The following is a 20040-nucleotide window of genomic DNA, read 5'->3' on the forward strand; positions in this document are numbered from 1 at the left end:
TTTGTCATCAATAGTTTGCTCCCATAGCCCATTTAACTTCCTAAACTTCAACGACCTTGAGTAGATACAGTCAATATTAGAAATACTATTTATGTTAAAAGATTTAAAGACTTACTCCACAAGGAATGTTTAGTAATACTATGGACTATGGAGTCCAAAATTGAACAAGTTTTTTTAGCTTTGAAAATAATTACAACTTTTTGGGATAGGGTGAAAATGTTTTAATAGTGTCATCTAAATATATATACACAAATATCACTACCTTATCCTTATCCCATACATTTTTTTTTTCAATTTTCCAAGCATTTTCAAAGTTTTGTATGTTTGTGCATAATAGTGATAGGTGATTCCACCATAATATGGTACATCCTCACTCATGCAATAACTCCCACTTGGTGGATGATGTCGCTTCACCAATTTGTAGTAAAAAATAAACTTACGTTAAGTTGGTTATGTTAGATTATTTTTTCTCTATTATTGTGTTGGGAATTCCCACTTTAACGGTATTACTGTCCATACCGTTGGAACTAACACATATGTGTAAACTAACTATGAAATCATATTATTTATACATTAAAAAAAAAAGCTTCTATTGACACATTTTCATACAAAATGATGTATAGCTATTCAATGAAGACAACTAGACAAGAAATCATATTCAATGTTACCATAAAATTTGATATGCAAAATAAGAAGGAAAAAAAAACCGGTAAAAAAAAAAAAAAAAAAGAAGGAAAAAAGAAAAAGAAAAAACATGGATCCGAATCTCTTTGAACTAAAACCCACTTCAGGCAGTATGTACAAAAACCATGGGTCCGAATACATCTTGACTCTAATTGTCTCCCAAACCCAATAACTAAAACTATAAGCTTTTTTCATTCTAACACATAAATTTCCTCGCCTTCCCTTTATATTTCTCTCTCTCTCTCTCTCTGAAAAACACATACACAAAATCACGCATATATATATTTATATATAAATCTTTCCTGTACAATTCGCCAACGTGAAAAGGAAAAAAACTATTTTCTCATCTTCGTTCTTTGTAGGCGATCAAGCTCTTGTAGAGATCTGTTTACTCTAATCTCTGAGCCTCAGAGCTGTAAGTCTTTTTTTATTTTATTTTTTATTTTTGGTTTTTTGGCTTTTGCTTTCAAAATTGCTTTGTGTGTTTGGTTTAGTTTCTTTGTAATTTTTTCTGGGTTCTTTGTGTTTTTTCATGCTAGATTAGTTCGAAGATGAAGAGGTTACGAGATGACGTGTATGGTAGCTCTTCGCAATTCAAGCGGCCGTTTGGTTCTTCGCGTGGAGACTCGTGAGTTTCTTTCTCTATACGCTTTTGGGTAGAATTTGTTTGATTCGTTTTAAGTTCCGTTTGGTTTGCTAGAAAAATGTTTCGTGTGTGTGGGGGTAGGTATGTGTTTGTATTTTGGTGGTTGTGTTGTTAGTTTGAATGATGAGATTTTGCTGAAATTATCTATCTGGGGGTTTTTGTGAGGGAAGAGAGATATGGGTTTTCTTTCTGTACTGTGCTTTGGATTTTGAATCATGCTTTTATGGGTTGGTATTGTAATGGGTTCTGCTTGTTTCTAGTAATTGGATGTTATTTTTTGGGGAAGTTTTGTGAGAGAATCTTTGAAGTGAATTGAGAGAAACAAAAGCTTGGAATTTGTGCTGTTGGGGATTAATTGTTAATAATTATTATTTTTGATGTTGGAATTGGTTGAGTATCAGCAGAAAGTTATAAACTTTTTAGATAGTTTGAATATGTTTTGTGGTTATACTAATATAGATGTTAATGAATCGTGGTTATACTAATATTTTTTGAATATGTATATTTGTGGGTGTGAAGCTTTGGGCAATCCCAAGTTCCACCAGGTGGAGGAGGAGGAGGAGGAGGAGGAGGTGGTGGTGGTGGAGGAGGAGGAGAAAAAAAAAAAAAAAAAAACATGGATCCGTATCTCTTTGTACTAAAACCCATGGGTCCGCATCCATGACTCAAATTGTCTCACGAACCCAATAACCAAAACCATAAGCTTTTTTCATTCTAACACATAAAACCATAAACCTTCCCTTTATATATATATATATATATATCTCTCTCTCTCTCTCTGAAAAACACATGCACAAACTCACGCATATATATATTTTTATATAAATCTTTCCTGTACAATTCGCCAACGTGAAAAGGAAAAAAACTATTTTCTCATCTTCGTTCTTTGTTGGCGATCAAGCTCTTGTAGAGATCTGTTTACTCTAATCTCTGAGCCTCAGAGCTGTGAGTATTTTTATTTTTTATTTTATTTTTTGGTTTTTTGCTTTTGCTATCAAAATTGCTTTGTGTGTTTGCTTTAGTTTCTTTGTAATTTTTTCTGGGTTCTTTGTGTTTTTTCGTGGTAGATTAGTTCGAAGATGAAGAGGTTACGAGATGACGTGTATGGTAGCTCTTCGCAATTCAAGCGGCCGTTTGGTTCTTCGCGTGGAGACTCGTGAGTTTCTTTCTCTATACGCTTTTGGGTAGAATTCGTTTGATTCGTTTTACGTTCTGTCTGGTTTGCTAGAAAAATGTTTCGTGTGTGCGCGTATGTGTTTGTATTTTGGTGGTTGTGTTGTTAGTTTGAATGATGGGATTTTGCTGAAATTATCTATCTGGGGTTTTTGTGAGGGAAGAGAGATATGGGTTTTCTTTCTGTACTGTGGTTTGGATTTGGAATAATGCTCTTATGGGTTGGTATTGTAATGGGTTCTGCTTGTTTCTTGTAATTGGATGTTATTTTTTGGGGAAGTTTTGTGAGAGAATCTTTGAAGTGAATTGAGAGAAACAAAAGCTTGGAATTTGTTCTGTTGGGGATTTTGTTAAGAATTGTTATTTTTGATGTTGGAATTGGTTGAGTATCAGCAGAAAGTTATAAACTTTTTAGATAGTTTGAATATGTTTTGTGGTTATACTAATATAGATGTTAATGAATCGTGGTTATACTAATATTTTTTTAATATATATATATTTGTGGGTGTGAAGCTTTGGGCAATCCCAAGTTCCACCAGGTGGAGGAGGAGGAGGAGGAGGAGGAGGAGGTGGTGGTGGTGGAGGAGGAGGAGGAGGAGGAGGAGGAGGAGGAGCAGGTAGTGGTCTTGGTGTTCCCTCGCAAAAACTAACAACAAATGATGCCTTATCCTATCTCAAGGATGTGAAGGAGACGTTTCAAGACCAAAAAGAAAAATATGACATGTTCCTTGAGGTCATGAAAGATTTTAAGGCTCAAAGGTACACATTGCATCTAAGAGGTTTTTGTCTTGGATTGATTAATGCAACATTGCATCTAAATGTTAACAGATTTTTACATTGTTTGTTCTTGCAGAACTGACACCGTTGGCGTCATTGCCAGAGTGAAGGAATTATTTAAAGGGCATAACAACTTGATTTTTGGGTTTAACACCTTCTTGCCAAAGGGGTATGAAATAACCCTTGATGATGATGAGGCAGCTCCACAAAAGAAGACGATTGAATTTCAAGAAGCTATAAGCTTTGTGAACAAAATAAAGGTGAAAATATTTTTTTGTCATGTTGAATTTCAGTTGCAAATGTTGGTCCTTGTGGTTTAATGATGACCTTTGTTCCTACAGAAACGCTTTCAAAATGATGAACATGTTTATAAAGCATTCTTAGACATTTTGAATATGTACCAGAAGGAGCACAAGGACATAAATGAGGTCTACAGTGAGGTAAATATATGTTGTGGCTCTGTTTGTTTCTCTGCTCTTGTTTAATTGGAAAGTTTTCTTGTTAATGTAATTTTCAGTATTCTTAGTGGTTTATGTTTTTCAATTTCAGGTTTCCAATCTTTTTGAAGATCATTCAGATTTGCTTGATGAGTTCACAAAATTTCTTCCAGAAGCAGCATCTGTTTCAGCACATCATGCTTCTTTTCCACGGAACTCGTTTCAGCGTATCAATGAGCGGAGCTCAGCCACACCAGCACTACGGCACGTGGAAAAGGTTAATTTTTAATGCCTTGTACATTTCATCTTTGTATTCTTTTCAATCGATTCTTAATGGTGAGCAAATAAATCTGTTTCTTTCAGAATCGTATCCGGCGGGATAGGATTGTCACGAGTGCCGATCGTGATCTTAATCTTGATCACCCTGAGCTGGACGATGACAAAGGAATGGTGAAAATGCACAAGGAGCAGAGGAAACGTATTGAAAAGGACAGCAGGGATAGGAGAAGCCGTGATCAGGATGATAGAGAACCTGATCACGACAACAATAGGGACTTCAACTTGCAGCGTTTACCTGACAAAAGAAAATCTGCAAGGAAAGTTGAAGATTTTGGAGTGAATGCAAATTTGGCTTCATATGATGACAAAGATACCTTAAAGAGTGAGTCAACAGTGCTGTTTGATTGAGCCATCACAAATAAAAATGCCCATCTATATATGCTTTATATTTGGATTGTATAGTTTCTTTATCTGGCTTTTTACTTGAAGAGGAAGTTATCATTTTGTTACATATCACATGATATTGTTTTAACACCCCCCCCACCCCCCAAAAAAAAAAAATGATGTGATATGCTTGTGATATATACTGTTTTACTAGATTGTCATTGGTAACATATGGTTTGTTTGTCAATGTTAATTATCTTTTAGACACTTACTAAAAAAAAACTTGTGTAGTAAGAAACATCCCCTGCCATGCCTTCTGCTAAAAAAAGATTATCATTTTGCAGAAATAGACCAGTTGTTCCTTCAAAATTGGTTTTTAGTTGTGTGTGTCTATATATAATGTATGTATGTCAGTTTAATGATTTTCTGGTTTCTTTCTTTTTATGCCAGGCATGTGCAATGAAGGATTCGTTTTCTTTGAAAAAGTTAAGGAGAAGTTGGGCAGCTCAGATGACTACCTGAGATTCTTGAAGTGCCTTGATATTTACAGCAGTGGAATTATTGGACGGAATGATCTACAAACTCTGGTATGTCTTATACCGTTTTTGCAATTATTCCATACTTGAGGTCATGTAGAGCCCATCTTTAGGCACATATTGATCATCTGCAAACTCTATACTTCTATTGCCTGTTTGGTTAATTATATTATATGTTACAATTTAGTGTTTGATTTTAGTTCTATAAAATTGAAAAATTTTTAAGTGATGAAGCAAGGATGTTTGTCAGTTCTACTTATATAAAAGGGATGTTTATCGATTCTGTAAAATTGCTTGGAAGTGTGGCAGTGGCTTAATCAACACATGTAAAGCACAATCTCACTCAACATGTCATAGTTTCTTAATTTTATATGAGTTTCTTACTGCTTGAATAATTTTTTTTGTTTTGTTACTGTAGGAGTTTTTTTTTAAATAATGTCATAAGTGTTTTTGGCAAAAATTCTGAGGAGTTTTATTTAGAAATAGGATGTTTTGCTGGGCAGGCAGTCAGTTATATCTTGTACTTCTAGGGAGTTCTGATTAAAACAATGGAATTCATCTATCTAATCCTTGAATTACTGGGAGAATATCTTTTGCTGAAATATTTTAATTGTCTTTATCACTATAGCGGGCATAAAAAATGCATCAACCTTTGAGAATGTTCTACTCTCTCAATAGCATGTACATCTTTCGTAGACAATCACATAATATTTAATAGCACGGTATATCAAACTCGTAAAGCATCATATTTATGACTTATTTCTCCGTTTTTTGCTCTTTGCATTTCTCAGTTTATAAACCACTACCTTTTAATGAAAATATAGTGGTTCATCAGAGTTATAAAAAAGATTGTGTCAGTGGTTATATTAAAGTTCGGATTTTCTTTTGCTCAAAGGCCTCAAGAAACTGCAGTTGGTATATACTGGAATTAATTGTAATTGAGAAACAGAGAGTAGAACATCAATCATATATATCCGGAATTCTCTAGTTGTGTTTCAGAACTAAAGTTATCACTTGTTTTTCCAGTGTATATATGTAGACACTAGCTTTCTTTGGGCCAAACTGTTGGTAAATGTTCTGTATTGGTGTTAAAGCTTGATTGTTGAAACAGCTGCTGTCCACAATCCTCCTAGTTAGAATATGATAAGTTGACCTTTGCTGCTACTAGTTAATGACAAATGCTTGCCACTCGTTTAAAGTCATGTTGTTTCAAATTATGCTCATTTCAGGTGACTGATATACTTGGAAAATATCCGGATCTTATGCACGGGTTTAAGGAAGTGAAGGAAACATTTCAAGATCAAAGAGAGAAATATGACATTTTCCTTGAGGTCTTAAAAGATTTGAAGGCTCAAAGGTACAGTATGTAGTTTTTACTTTTTATCTTGGATTAATGGAACATTGCACTGAAAACCTAACGGATTATGCCATTGTTTGTTCTTGCAGAATTGATACTGTTGGTGCTAGTGCCAGAGTGAAGGAATTATTTGAAGGCCATAATAACTTGATTTCTGGGTTTAACATCTTCCTGCAAAAGGGTTATGAAATAACCCTTAAGGATGATGAGGCTGCTCCACAAAGGGAGAAGGTTGAATTTGGAAGCGCCATCGACTTTGTGAACAAGATAATGGTGAAAATATTGTTTTGCTCTTTTGAATTTCAACTGAAATTGTTGGTTCCTTGCTGTTTAATGATGACCTTTTTTTCCTACAGATCCGCTTTCAAAATGATCTATGTGTTTCTGAAGCATTCTTAGACATTATGAATACGTACAGGAAGGAGCACAATGACATAATAAATAAGGTCTACAATGAGGTAAATATATGCCATGGTTCTGTTTGTTTCACTGCTCTTCTTTTGGAAAGTTTTTTTTGGTTAATGTAATTTTCAGTATTTTTTAGAGGTTTTTGTTTTACAATTTCAGATTTCCACTCTTTTTGATGGTCATCCAGATTTGGGTGATGAGTTCACAACATTTCTTCCAGAAGAAGCATATGTTTCAGCAAAGAATCTTGGTTTGTGAATTGTGTTATGGCTGTTTGTTTGTTTGTTTGTTTTTTTTTTTTTTTTTTTTTTTTTTTTTTTTTTTTTTTTTTTTTTTTTTTTTTTTTTTTTTTTTTNTCATTGCAGAGTGAAGGAATTATTTAAAGGGCATAAAACTTGATTTTTGGGTTTAACACCTTCTTGCCAAGGGTATGAAATAACCCTTGATGATGATGAGGCGCTCAAAAAGAAGCGATTGAATTTCAAGAAGCTATAAGCTTTGTGAACAAAATAAAGGTGAAAATATTTTTTGTCATGTTGAATTTCAGTTGCAAATGTTGGTCCTTGTGTTTAATGATGACCTTTGTTCCTACAGAAACGCTTTCAAAATGATGAACATGTTTATAAAGCGTTCTTAGACATTTTGAATATGTACCGAAGGAGCACAAGGACATAAATGAGGTCTACAGTGAGGTAAATATATGTTGTGGCTCTGTTTGTTTCTCTGCTCTTGTTTAATTGGAAAGTTTTCTTGTTAATGTAATTTTCAGTATTCTTAGTGGTTTATGTTTTTCAATTTCAGGTTTCCAATCTTTTTGAAGATCATTCAGATTTGCTTGATGAGTTCACAAAATTTCTTCCAGAAGCAGCATCTGTTTCAGCACATCATGCTTCTTTTCCACGGAACTCGTTTCAGCGTATCAATGAGCGGAGCTCGCCACACCAGCATACGGCACGTGGAAAAGGTTAATTTTTAATGCCTTGTACATTTCATCTTTGTATTCTTTTCAATCGATTCTTAATGGTGAGCAAATAAATCTGTTTCTTTCAGAATCGTATCCGGCGGGATAGGATTGTCACGAGTGCGATCGTGATCTTAATCTTGATCACCCTGAGCTGGACGATGACAAAGGAATGGTGAAAATGCACAAGGAGCAGAGGAAACGTATTGAAAAGGACAGCAGGGATAGGAGAAGCCGTGATCAGGATGATAGAGAACCTGATCACGACAACAATAGGGACTTCAACTTGCAGCGTTTACCTGACAAAAGAAAATCTGCAAGGAAAGTTGAAGGTTTTGGAGTGAATGCAAATTTGGCTTCATATGATGACAAAGATACCTTAAAGAGTGAGTCAACAGTGCTGTTTGATTGAGCCATCACAAATAAAAATGCCCATCTATATATGCTTTATATTTGGATTGTATAGTTTTTTTTCTGGCTTTTTACTTGAAGAGGAAGTTATCATTTTGTTACATATCACATGATATTGTTTTAACACCCCCCCCCCCCCCAAAAAAAAAAAATGATGTGATATGCTTGTGATATATATGTTTTACTAGATTGTCTTGGTAACATAGGTTTGTTTGTCAATGTTAATTATCTTTTAGACACTTATAAAAAAAAACTTGTGTTGTAAGAAACATCCCCTGCCATGCCTTCTGCTAAAAAAAGATTATCATTTTGCAGAAAAGACCAGTTGTTCCTTCAAAATTGGTTTTTAGTTGTGTGTGTTATATATAATGTATGTATGTCAGTTTAATGATTTTCTGGTTTCTTTCCTTTTATGCCAGGCATGTGCAAGAAGGATTCGTTTCTTTGAAAAAGTTAAGGAGAAGTTGGGCAGCTCAGATGACTACCAGAATTCTTGAAGTGCCTTGATATTTACAGCAGTGGAATTATTGGACGGAATGATTTACAAACTCTGGTATGTCTTATACCTTTTTGCAATTATTCCATACTTGAGGTCATGTAGAGCCCATCTTTAGGCACATATTGATCATCTGCAAACTCTATACTTCTATTGCCTGTTTGGTTAATTATATTATATGTTACAATTTAGTGTTTGATTTTAGTTTATAAAATTGAAAATTTTTAAGTGATGAAGCAAGGATGTTTGTCAGTTCTACTTATATAAAAGGGATGTTTATCATATCTGTAAAATTGCTTGGAAGTGTGGCAGTGGCTTAATCAACACATGTAAAGCACAATCTCACTCAACATGTCATAGTTTCTTAATTTTATATGAGTTTCTTACTGCTTGAATTTTTTTTTTTTTTTTTTTTGTTATGTAGGAATTTTTTTTAATAACTAGTAAGTGTTTTTGGCAAAAATTCTTAGGAGTTTTATTTAGAAATAGGATGTTTTGCTGGGCAGCAGTCAGTTATATCTTGTACTTCTAGGGAGTTCGATTAAAACAATGGAATTCATCTATCTAATCCTTGAATTACTGGGAGAATATCTTTTGCTGAAATATTTTAAATGTCTTTATCACTATAGCGGGCATAAAAAATGCATAACCTTGAGAATGTTCTACTCTCTCAATAACATGTACATCTTTCGTAGACAATCACATAATATTTAGTAGCATGGTATATCAAACTCATAAAGCATCATATTTATGACTAATTTCTCCGTCTTTTGCTCTTTGTATTTCTCAGTTTATAAACCACTACCTTTTAATGAAAATATAGTGGTTCATCAGGGTTATAAAAAAGATTTTGTGTCAGTGGTTATGTTAAAGTTCGGATTTTCTTTTGCTCAAAGGCCTCAAGAAACTGCAGTTGGTATATACTGGAATTAATTGTAATTGAGAAACAGAGTAGAAGATCAATCTTATATATCCGAAATTCTCTAGTTGTGTTTCAGAACTAAAGTTATCACTTGTTTTTCCAGTGTATATATGTAGACACTAGCTTTCTTTGGGCCAAACTGTTGGTAAATGTTCTGTATTGGTGTTAAAGCTTGATTGTTGAAACAGCTGCTGTCCACAATCCTCCTTGTTAGTAATATGATAAATTGACCTTTGCTGCTACTAGTTAATGACAAATGCTGTTGCCACTCATTTAAAGTCGTGTTGTTTCAAATTATGCTCATTTCAGGTGACTGATATACTTGGAAAATATCCGGATCTTATGCACGGTTTAATGATTTCGTTGAGCGCTGTGAGAATATAGGTAATTGTTGATTATTGCTATCTGTTAAATTCTTTTCCCTTGGTTCTTTATCCATTAGGTTGTTTCTGATGAGTATTTCTGTTACAGATGGGTTTCTTGCTGGCGTTATTAGTAAAAGTACGTAAAATGACACATTGTTTCATTTTTTCTTTCACATAGAATTGTAGATATTATCAATCTCTTGACACATTTTTAATATATATATATATATATATCTATATCTTTTACAGGACTTAATTTAACCTGCTGGATGATTTTTCCAGATGTTTTTAAGTTTTCTTTTGTATTCTGTTAAATCTTATGTAATTAACCTGTTGATTGCAGAATCTGTGTGTAGTGATGGACATTCTTCTAGATCGCCGAAGGTAGAGGACAAAGATAAAGAGCAGAAGCGTGAAACTGATGGAGCTAAAGAAAAGGAAAGATACAGGGAAAAGTATATGTTTAAATCCATTCAAGAGCTTGACCTCTCTAATTGTGAACGTTGTACTCCCAGCTATAGGCTTCTGCCAGACGATGTGAGATTTTATTTTATTTTGTTTATTTTTTTGTATATATGGTTTTCTGTAGATATTATCAATTAATTCTTTGATGATGTTTTATTATTTGGTGTCTGTCACTTGCAGTATCCAATACCTTCAGCAAGCCAGAGGTCAGAGCTTGGTGCTCAAGTATTGAATGATCACTGGGTATCAGTGACTTCTGGAAGTGAGGACTATTCTTTTAAACATATGCGTAGAAATCAGTATGAAGAAAGTCTATTCAGATGTGAAGATGATAGGTAAAAGACTTTATAGGAGTCTTCATCAGTTGTGAATTTTTTTGCTATTTGTTAATATATAATTTAATAAGGTTTTTTTTTTTGTGTTTCTTTATATCTTCATTCGACTTTTATGGCGCTTACATGTTAATCTAGTTGAGCAGGAGTTTAAAGATAAGGTTTTGAGATCTGATGTAGTTCTTTACTGAATATTCCATTTTCTTTTTAATGCATTATCAGCTATTTGCAATTATGAGATTGTTCTTGACCTTCCTAGAGTGGAGCGTGATAATTCTTCTTCTTCTTTTATTTTTATTTTTATTTTTTTTCCAACTTTGGCATGTAATGATGGGATTTATTTATTTATTTATTTATTTATTTGGCGTTAAATTTAGATTTGAGCTGGATATGCTGTTAGAGTCCGTCAGCTCAGCTACCAAGCGTGCAGAGGAATTGTTGAACAGCATCAATGAAAATAATGTCAATCTGGAGACTCCTTTCCATATTGAAGACAAATTCACTGGTTGGTATTTACTAGCTTAGTATTGACCAATAAATTTCAAGACTTACTAATCTGTACTTCCAGTTTTTTGAGTTTTATAGCTTTGTTTCTTTCTGACTATCTTGGCTTCCCATCCCCCCCCCCCCCCCCCCCAACTTGCTTATCATTGCAGCTTTAAATTTAAGGTGTATTGAACGTTTATATGGTGATCATGGACTTGATGTGTTGGATATTTTACGAAAAAATCCAACTGTTGCACTACCTGTCATATTAACTCGCCTAAAGCAGAAACAAGAAGAGTGGACAAGGTGCCGCTCTGATTTCAACAAGGTTTGGGCTGAAATCTATGCTAAAAACCACTACAAGTCACTTGATCACCGCAGCTTCTATTTCAAGCAACAGGATTCAAAGAACTTGAGCACAAAATGTAAGTGGGTTTTAATTTTAAGATGTTGTCCATTGCAAATGTTACAAATATTACATTATTATAGTGAAACTTATGTTTGTTACATATTCTTACTATTGTTTATCAACTCCTATTCTAATGGTTCTTCCTTTTTAATACACAGCTTTGGTGGCTGAGATCAAGGATTTGAAGGAGACAAAGCAAAAAGAGGATGATATTCTTCTGGCTATTGCTGCTGGGAATAGGCAACCTGTAATTTCACATCTGGAATTTGATTACTCCAATATCAGCATTCATGAAGACTTGTATAAACTTGTCCAATATTCATGTGAAGAGGTTTGCTCAACCAAAGAACAGGTGAATAAAGTTATGAGACTCTGGACGACCTTCTTAGAGCCAATGTTAGGTGTTCCTTCTCAGTCTCATAATACAGAAAGTACTGAAGATGTTGGAAAATCTAAGTGTCGTGCTATGAATTGTACTGTATCAATCGTAAGAGAAAGTGATGGAAGTCCTAGTGGTGGTGCTATTGTAATGAATTCTCAGCAACCAAAAGCTGCTAGTAATGAGGATGAGAATACCTCACCCGAACTAGCAAATTCTTGTAGGACTATGGAAAATGGGGACACTGTATCTAAAGAAAGTAAATTTCTTAACGTAGATCATGCATGTAGAGATGATACAATTTGTAGCATACAAGGTGCCTCTAGTGAACGAGTTGCCCATTCCAATGCATCATTTACTACTGGGGCAGAGATCAGTCATGGCAAAACCAGCTTGGAAGCGAATTCAGGTCTGTATTAGGGCTTACTTCCACAATTTGTATCCTTCTCCCAGCTTAGCTATTTGATTGAGTTGGCCTAGTTATCTTTATGATCTTCTCTTTTGGTGGAATTTAATCATGCTGCTACTGAGTTTTTTTTTTTTTTTTTTTATGAATTTCAAGGCTGGGTTGCAGCTCCACCCAGACCTAGTCCAGAGATCAGTCATGGAAAAACTAGCTTGGAAGCAACTTCAGGTTTGCATTAGGGCTTACTTCCACAATTTGTATCCTTCTCTCAACTTAGCTATTTGATTGAGTTGGCCTAGTTATCTTTATGATCTTCTCTTTTGGTGGATTTTAAATCATGCTGATACTGAGTTTTTATTTTTTTTGATTAATTTCAAGGCTGGGCTGTAGCTCCACCCAGACTTAGTCCAGAGATCAGTCATGGCAAAACCAGCTTGGAAGCAACTTCAGGTCTGTATTAGGGCTTACATCTTCAATTTGTATCCTTCTCTCAACTTCGCTATTTGATTGAGCTGGCCTAGTTATACGATCTTCTCTTTTGGTGGATTTTATTATGCTGATACTGAGTTTTTATTTTTTTATTTTATGAATTTCAAGGCTGGGTTGCAGCTCCATCCAGACCTAGTCACACTGCTAGTCAAGAAGACCTTGTATCTAAGGCTAATGCTGGTTCTATACCTTCATCTGAGGTATGATTTTACAGTTTTGGCAATATAATCAGGTGGAATGTGACTCCTCATTGTCTTATGATGGTAATTTGGAAGGAAGCTGAATATCAATTTGCTTGGTTGACACCCCAATTTGAAAGAATTGTACCCATTTTCCCCCTGCCTTCTAAATTGGGTATTAAATGATGTGAAAATTGGGTGTGATTATGAAATTGTTTACATTGGTTGCGCAATGGAAAACCTCAATTTCCCTCTTAATTCAACTCTCAATTTTGACGGTAGGGGGTATATTGATACAATTCTCTCAAATTGTGTTAATTGAGCAAATTGATAGTTTGGGAGGACATTGTAAATGTGGTGAAAGTTTAGGGTGGAAAAGTTAATTTACCCCCTTTATTTTTTGTGTGGGCGGTTCTTGTAACTTCACAGTTGATTTCATGGGTCCTTTAAACTTATGTGTGATTCTTTAGGAAGCTCTCCCATTTGAGCTTTCCTTTGGCAATTTTGAATTTCTGTTTATCACAGCTAGAGTAGATAACACATTAATTCATATTTTTTCCTCCCTTGGGGTTTTAAGGGGATATTATTGATAATAATATATTAATATGCATCTCTTTGGTGCTTCAGGGAGGTGATGCTGCCAAACCAGTTTTATTGGCAAATGGTGTGAATACAGAAGGTAGTAATGTTAATGGATGTCATGAAGCATTTGCAAGACCCTCAAAAATTGAAAAAGAAGAGGGTGAGTTATCACCTAATGGTGATTTTGAGGAGGATAACTTTGTTGTCTATGGAGGCTCTGGTGAGCTGTCTATGCCTAAGGCAAAGCAAAGCAGGCAATATCAAGCCGGGAAAGGAGAGCAGATGAATTGTCAGGATACTGGAGGAGAAAATGATGCGGATGCTGATGATGAAGATAGTGAAAATGTTTCTGAGGCTGGTGAAGATGTCTCAGGCAGTGAGTCTGGTGGTGATGAGTGCTCCAGAGATGAGCATGAAGAGGAGGAAGATGCAGAGCACGATGAAGCTGATGGTAAGGCTGAGAGTGAAGGTGAGGCTGAGGGCATGGTTGATGGACATGCTGGTGGAGGGGATGGCTTGTTGCCATTGTCAGAACGGTTCCTTTTGTCTGTGAAGCCTCTTGCAAAGCATGTGCCGGCAGCATTTCTTGAAAAGGAAAGAAAAGATTCTCGAGTTTTTTATGGAAATGATGATTTTTATGTTCTTTTTAGGCTTCAACAAGTAAGAAAACATTATCGCTTAAGGTTGGTAATTATGTATGGTTATATTTTCAGTGTAATTAAGACAACCTACCTTTGAATTTGTCAGATTTTATATGAAAGAATTTTATCAGCAAAAATGAATTCAACGGGTGCTGAATTGAAATGGAAAACTTCAAAGGATACTGGTTCTCCAGATCTCTATGCTAGGTACTCTAATGCTGCATCTTTAGTTTTATTCAAATCATAAATGCTTATGCATAACAATTTTGGTATATGTATGTTGCAGATTTATGAGTGCACTGTACAGTTTGCTTGACGGATCTGCAGATAATGCAAAGTTTGAGGATGAATGTCGAGCTATCATTGGAAACCAATCATATGTTTTATTCACATTGGACAAGTTAATCTATAAATTAGTCAAACAGGTTTCGTCACATCTCTTTTCACTTGCTCATTCCTTGCTTTTCAGCAAAGGTTCTGAATTGTGGTTCTCCCTGCAGCTTCAAACTGTTGCAGCTGATGAGATAGACAATAAGCTTCTTCAATTATATGACTATGAAAAATCCCGGAAACCTGGGAAGTTGATTGATTCTGTATATTATGAAAATGCACGTGTCATCCTTCATGAGGAAAACATATATCGTTTGGAATGTGTAAGTCCTTTGTCCTATATTTGCTTTCTTTGTAGATCATATTTTGCCCGTATGTGATTTTTTTTTTTATCCCTTATGCAGTCCCCTGCCACCTCCCGATTGTCCATTCAGCTGATGGACAGTGTGAGTCAAAAGCCTGAGGTGTTTGCAGTTTCCATGGATCCCAATTTTGCAGCTTATCTGCAGAATGATTATTTGTCCGTCTTTCCTGGGAAAAAGGAGCTACGTGGGGAGCCACGTGGCATTCTACTGCAAAGGTAGTAATCTTGCAATTCCTATTTACGCACTTCAGTAATGTATGTTTTCTATGTTCCAAATGAGATTACTTGGTGCATGGCATATTTATACATTGTCTAGGATCCACCAATACAATGCTTTTTTTTTTTCAATAGTCTTCTGAACCAGTGGTTTTAATCATTTATTCTGTCAAGTCTTTTTCCAACCTTGAACCCCCCTCCAAAAAAAAGGGACAAAAAGGAAAATAATTGGCATATGATTGGTACTTGATATCCTCTTTGGTCTTAGTATACACAATAGGTTCAGGGTGTAGGGTGTAGCTTCTTTTTTTTTTTGTTTTGGGAGGCCATGATAGGGTGTAACTTGTAAGGCTTATTTGCAGGAAGAAGCTTACATATGCTTCAATTCCAAGATGGTTGTTTTTGAAAACTTGGGTTGATCAAGTAGGTGTAACTTGTTGCTTATTGTTGATAATTGCAGGAACAAGCGAGCATATGCAGGCCCAGATGAATCTTCTGCTTTATGCGAAGCCATGGAAGGCGTCAATGCTGTCAATGGTTTGGAATGTAAGATAGCTTGCAATTCGTCGAAGGTATCTCCATGGAAATTGTATAGATGATTAAGTCTGTTTCTTTTATATTCTACATGTTTGCTCTTGCTCTTTTTCTAAATTTGCATTGCTCTGTTATGCTTGCTTTGAAATGATCACTAGGCGTAAGTGAATTGCAGGTGGTTATGTGCCACAAAATTTATGCATGTATGTTTAGTTTGTTTTTGCTGGGTTTTGTCTTCATCAAAGTATCTTGTGGCAGATCTCCTATGTTCTTGACACAGAGGATTTCTTCTTCCGACCTAGAAGGAATAGAAGAAATTCATCTAGAGGCATTTTGTGTCGTGATGAGGAAAGAGTACAACGGTTCCACAGTTTCTTATCGGCTTAAATTGATAGTAATGCAACTTGGACAATCAAGGTACGCATGAGATTGCATTTGTTTAAATCTTGAACAGTTAACTTTTAGGTCTTCTTCCATAGCATAGCACATAGTAACTGGAAATTCGTCCTGCTTTTGTATGTTTGTAGGCCTTTGGCATGATGAAACCCAGATAAATTTTTTTTTTTGAGGTGACATCATTCTTGTACTCTCGTGTTGTACATCTATTTGCCCAACGACAACTGAAGGTGATAGCTCGAGAATGGCTCGGCAATGTATTATGTTGTGAGGTCAAATGAATGGCATTTAAGCCATTATGTAAATAAATAGGGTTGATGCATAATATATTGTACAAATAAATCTATTCTATTGTTATTGCTCTTTTTGTAGATAGGAGCATTTCTTTGTATTCCAACCACCCCCCCCCCCCCCTTCTCTCTCTCTCTCTCTCTCTGAATCCACATTTGACAATGGATCCTAAATCCTAATGATGGATCCAGGTTAGCAGAAATGGAGAAAATCTTTTCGCTTAGGCGCCCAATTAGCTCCACATGGTGTGAGAACAAGTTTATTACTCAGATAGAGTTGCTCTAGAAATAACAATTATAGCCCATGTTTCAAGTTAAAGTTCAGTACTATCATTTGTATCAGCTCCAGAGGGCCATAACAAGGACCACCGATTTGCATTGTAGTGAAATGGTCTGTGTTCTAACAAAACAAAGTTACATGGATAAAGTTGCAGTTGATACCTGTTCAACTTATTGAATCTCTTGCATCTTCATCTGGAAACTTTGCGCTGTACAAACAGAAAATGAAGTCATGGGCTACAACTTAACTAAGAAGAGAAGTTATATAGCTATTTTTAAAAATTTCCTTGATAAAAAAAGTAATTTTATATTATTTCTTGATAATAATAAAAAGTTGATAATCATAATATTTAACCTCAATAGTTATGACTAAAATTGGGACTGTGGTGTAACTTAGGTGAGTGAGATGGTCATTTCGTCATTTTAAACATTTTGTTTGTTTTAGCAGTAATATTTTCTATTAAAAAAAAAGTCATATTTCAAAAAGCATTTTCTATAAAATTTTCTCATTTTCTTATGTTTGGTAGCAATTTTAAATAAGTTCAAAAAAATAGTCTTCTAACTTTCTTTATTTAGCTTGTTGTAAAATAAAGTTGTTTTTCAAAAATATTCAAAAATATTAAGTGAAAAACAATCTTAAAAAATAAGGTATACTTTTTATGTTGACTAAAAATAAATTTTTGTTGACTTTTTTTCTTCTTCTTCTTATGCTACCAAATATTGAAAAATATAAAAAACTATCTTTATACAAGATCTTTCATTGAAACAAAAACAGAGTGAGATAGATAAAATAATGAATGCAGAATACATAGTCCAATGTTTTTACTTACTCAATTGCAATATGTGATGTAATGGACATTGAAACAAAAACAGAGTGAGATAGATAAAATAATGAATGCAGAATACATAGTCCAATGTTTTTACTTACTCAATTGCAATTTGTGATGTAATGGATATTCGATATAAAGAAATAATCATTTTGTATTAAATTTAAAAAAAATTAAATTAAATTGAATTTGTGGCGTAAAACTAAATAACAATTAAAAAATAAATTTGAATTTAATTGGGCTTTAAATTTAATATAATACTTATACTCTATGATGTATGATTTTCTGGGTTTATAATTTTTTTAAAAATTGGGATCAGATTATTTCTTGTTATTTTTCTTCAAACACTGTACTGTACTACAAACCATGTGGAGAATGAATTAGGGCCACAACCACCTAGCAATTGGGGTCCACCAAGGGGTGAGTGTGGCCCAAGTCTTATTATGGTGCGTAGATCTGTGATATCTGGCGTACACCTGTCATCCTTAGTACAACATCCTACTCTATTCTACGAGGCTTCCACGTTCGGCATGCTTGCTTTTATTACGCCTTAAAAATGTAAGTTAATCCCCAAACTAACTAACTATATAAATCTACGGCAATTACTAAAATACCCCCCGTACAATGAAAATGCTATTTCTAATTTTATTAGGAATTAAGAAATTTTCACTTGTTTGTTTTGATGGAAAAAATTGTGTAAATATAGTTTTTTATGTTTTTTAGTGTTTGATAGTATCAGAAAAAATTAATTAAAAGAAAACTATTTTTAGGGTTCATTTGAGATCCGCTTATTTTGTTGAAATTGAAAACTTTTTACTGAAAATACTGTAGATAAAGATAAAAGTTAACTGANTCCTAGCAATTGGGGTCCACCAAGGGGTGAGTGTGGCCCAAGTCTTATTATGGTGCGTAGATCTGTGATATCTGGCGTACACCTGTCATCCTTAGTACAACATCCTACTCTATTCTACGAGGCTTCCACGTTCGGCATGCTTGCTTTTATTACGCCTTAAAAATGTAAGTTAATCCCCAAACTAACTAACTATATAAATCTACGGCAATTACTAAAATACCCCCCGTACAATGAAAATGCTATTTCTAATTTTATTAGGAATTAAGAAATTTTCACTTGTTTGTTTTGATGGAAAAAATTGTGTAAATATAGTTTTTTATGTTTTTTAGTGTTTGATAGTATCAGAAAAAATTAATTAAAAGAAAACTATTTTAGGGTTCATTTGAGATCCGCTTATTTTGTTGAAATTGAAAACTTTTTACTGAAAATACTGTAGATAAAGATAAAAGTTAACTGAAATAGTACAGTAGGACCCATGAATAGTATCAAAAGTGTAATGAGACCTATGAATAGTAGCAAAAATAAGTTGACAAAAATAATTTTTGCCAAGCGGATACTTAGGGTCTATTTGGGATTCACTTATTTTACTAAAACTGAAATTTTTTTGCTGAAAGCATTATAAATAAAGGTAAAAGTTGGTTAAAATAGTATAATGAAACTCATGAATAGTACCAAAAAGTGCAGTAAGACCTATAAATAGTAGTAAAAATAAACTGAATAGTAAAATAAATTGGCAAAATTAATCATGCCAAACAAACACTTAGTATGCGTTTAGACGTGGATTAAAATTATAAATTATTTCACTATTCAGCTTATTTTTGCTACTATTCATGGGTCTCACTGCACTTTTCGGCACTATTCATAGACCTCACTGTACTATTTCAACTAACTTTTACCTTTATTTATAGTACTTTTAAAAATAAGTTTTCAATTTCAGCAAAATAAGTGGTATCCAAACAGATCATTTGTCAATAAAAAAAGTATAACTTATTTTTAGAGATTACTTTCCACTAATTTCTTTTTGAAAAAAAACTTTATCTCATAATAAGTTAAATATGGGAAATTAAGTGATTTTTTTTTTTAACTCATTCAAAGTTGCTACCAAATATAAGAAAATTAGATAATTTTATAAAAAATACATTTTGAAAAATGACTTATTTTCTATAAAACATTATTATCAAAACAAATAGAGCATATGAGAAAGATTGTCTATCACAAAATTGCTCCTATAATACAATTATTGTTTCTACTTTTATATTATCATCTCTTAAAAAATAAAAAATAAAAATTTGTACATGAGAAAAGGATGCTGACAATTTTTTTTCCCCTTAAATGGCAATCGAGTCCCTCTAAAGATATGGATTACGTGAAAGATATGGATTAAGTAAGCCATTTAAACATCAAGTCACCAACAAAAGTTTAGAAGAAACATGGGTGAAAAGAAACTATAAAGATATGGATTACATGAAATTTACATCTTGTACAGCTATCAAAATTATACCTCTAAAAATACTTTTTATTAGATAAGCATTTTCACAATATACCGTCCCATTCTATTTTCTCATACAAATACTCTTCTATTCTTACAAGATACCAACGCTTGTGAAAATTATGAAATATGTCATCACTTAGCTATCCATGACTCCATATGGACCATATATCATATTTTTAATAGTTTTGAAAAAAAAAAAAAAAATCTATTGATTGGATAGTAAATGGCATTTTTTTTAATTAAAAAAAAAAACCC

General features: G+C 33.9%; 1 protein-coding gene across 1 annotated transcript; it reads left to right on the plus strand.

Moving 5' to 3' along the window:
* Positions 1-2124: 2124 nt before the first annotated feature.
* Positions 2125-16415, plus strand: LOC111986240 (paired amphipathic helix protein Sin3-like 2). The gene is given in 36 exon segments (XM_065782452.1): positions 2125-2275; positions 2403-2486; positions 3017-3262; positions 3357-3540; positions 3622-3720; positions 3830-3994; positions 4081-4378; positions 4831-4967; positions 6146-6273; positions 6363-6546; positions 7276-7333; positions 7336-7373; positions 7483-7637; positions 7719-7762; positions 7765-8044; positions 8487-8539; positions 8542-8606; positions 9781-9814; positions 9817-9855; positions 9943-9972; positions 10180-10373; positions 10482-10636; positions 11011-11138; positions 11290-11544; positions 11687-12316; positions 12470-12541; positions 12692-12763; positions 12911-13002; positions 13609-14223; positions 14311-14411; positions 14491-14629; positions 14705-14857; positions 14939-15114; positions 15575-15686; positions 15907-16065; positions 16176-16415. Coding segments are annotated over 34 exon segments (5337 nt in total). The 5' UTR covers positions 2125-2275; positions 2403-2409; the 3' UTR covers positions 16036-16065; positions 16176-16415.
* The last annotated feature ends 3625 nt before the right edge of the window (positions 16416-20040 follow it).

The sequence above is a fragment of the Quercus suber genome, unplaced genomic scaffold (assembly GCF_002906115.3).
Source record: "Quercus suber isolate HL8 unplaced genomic scaffold, Cork oak 2.0 scaffold_302, whole genome shotgun sequence".
Taxonomy (NCBI): domain Eukaryota; kingdom Viridiplantae; phylum Streptophyta; class Magnoliopsida; order Fagales; family Fagaceae; genus Quercus; species Quercus suber.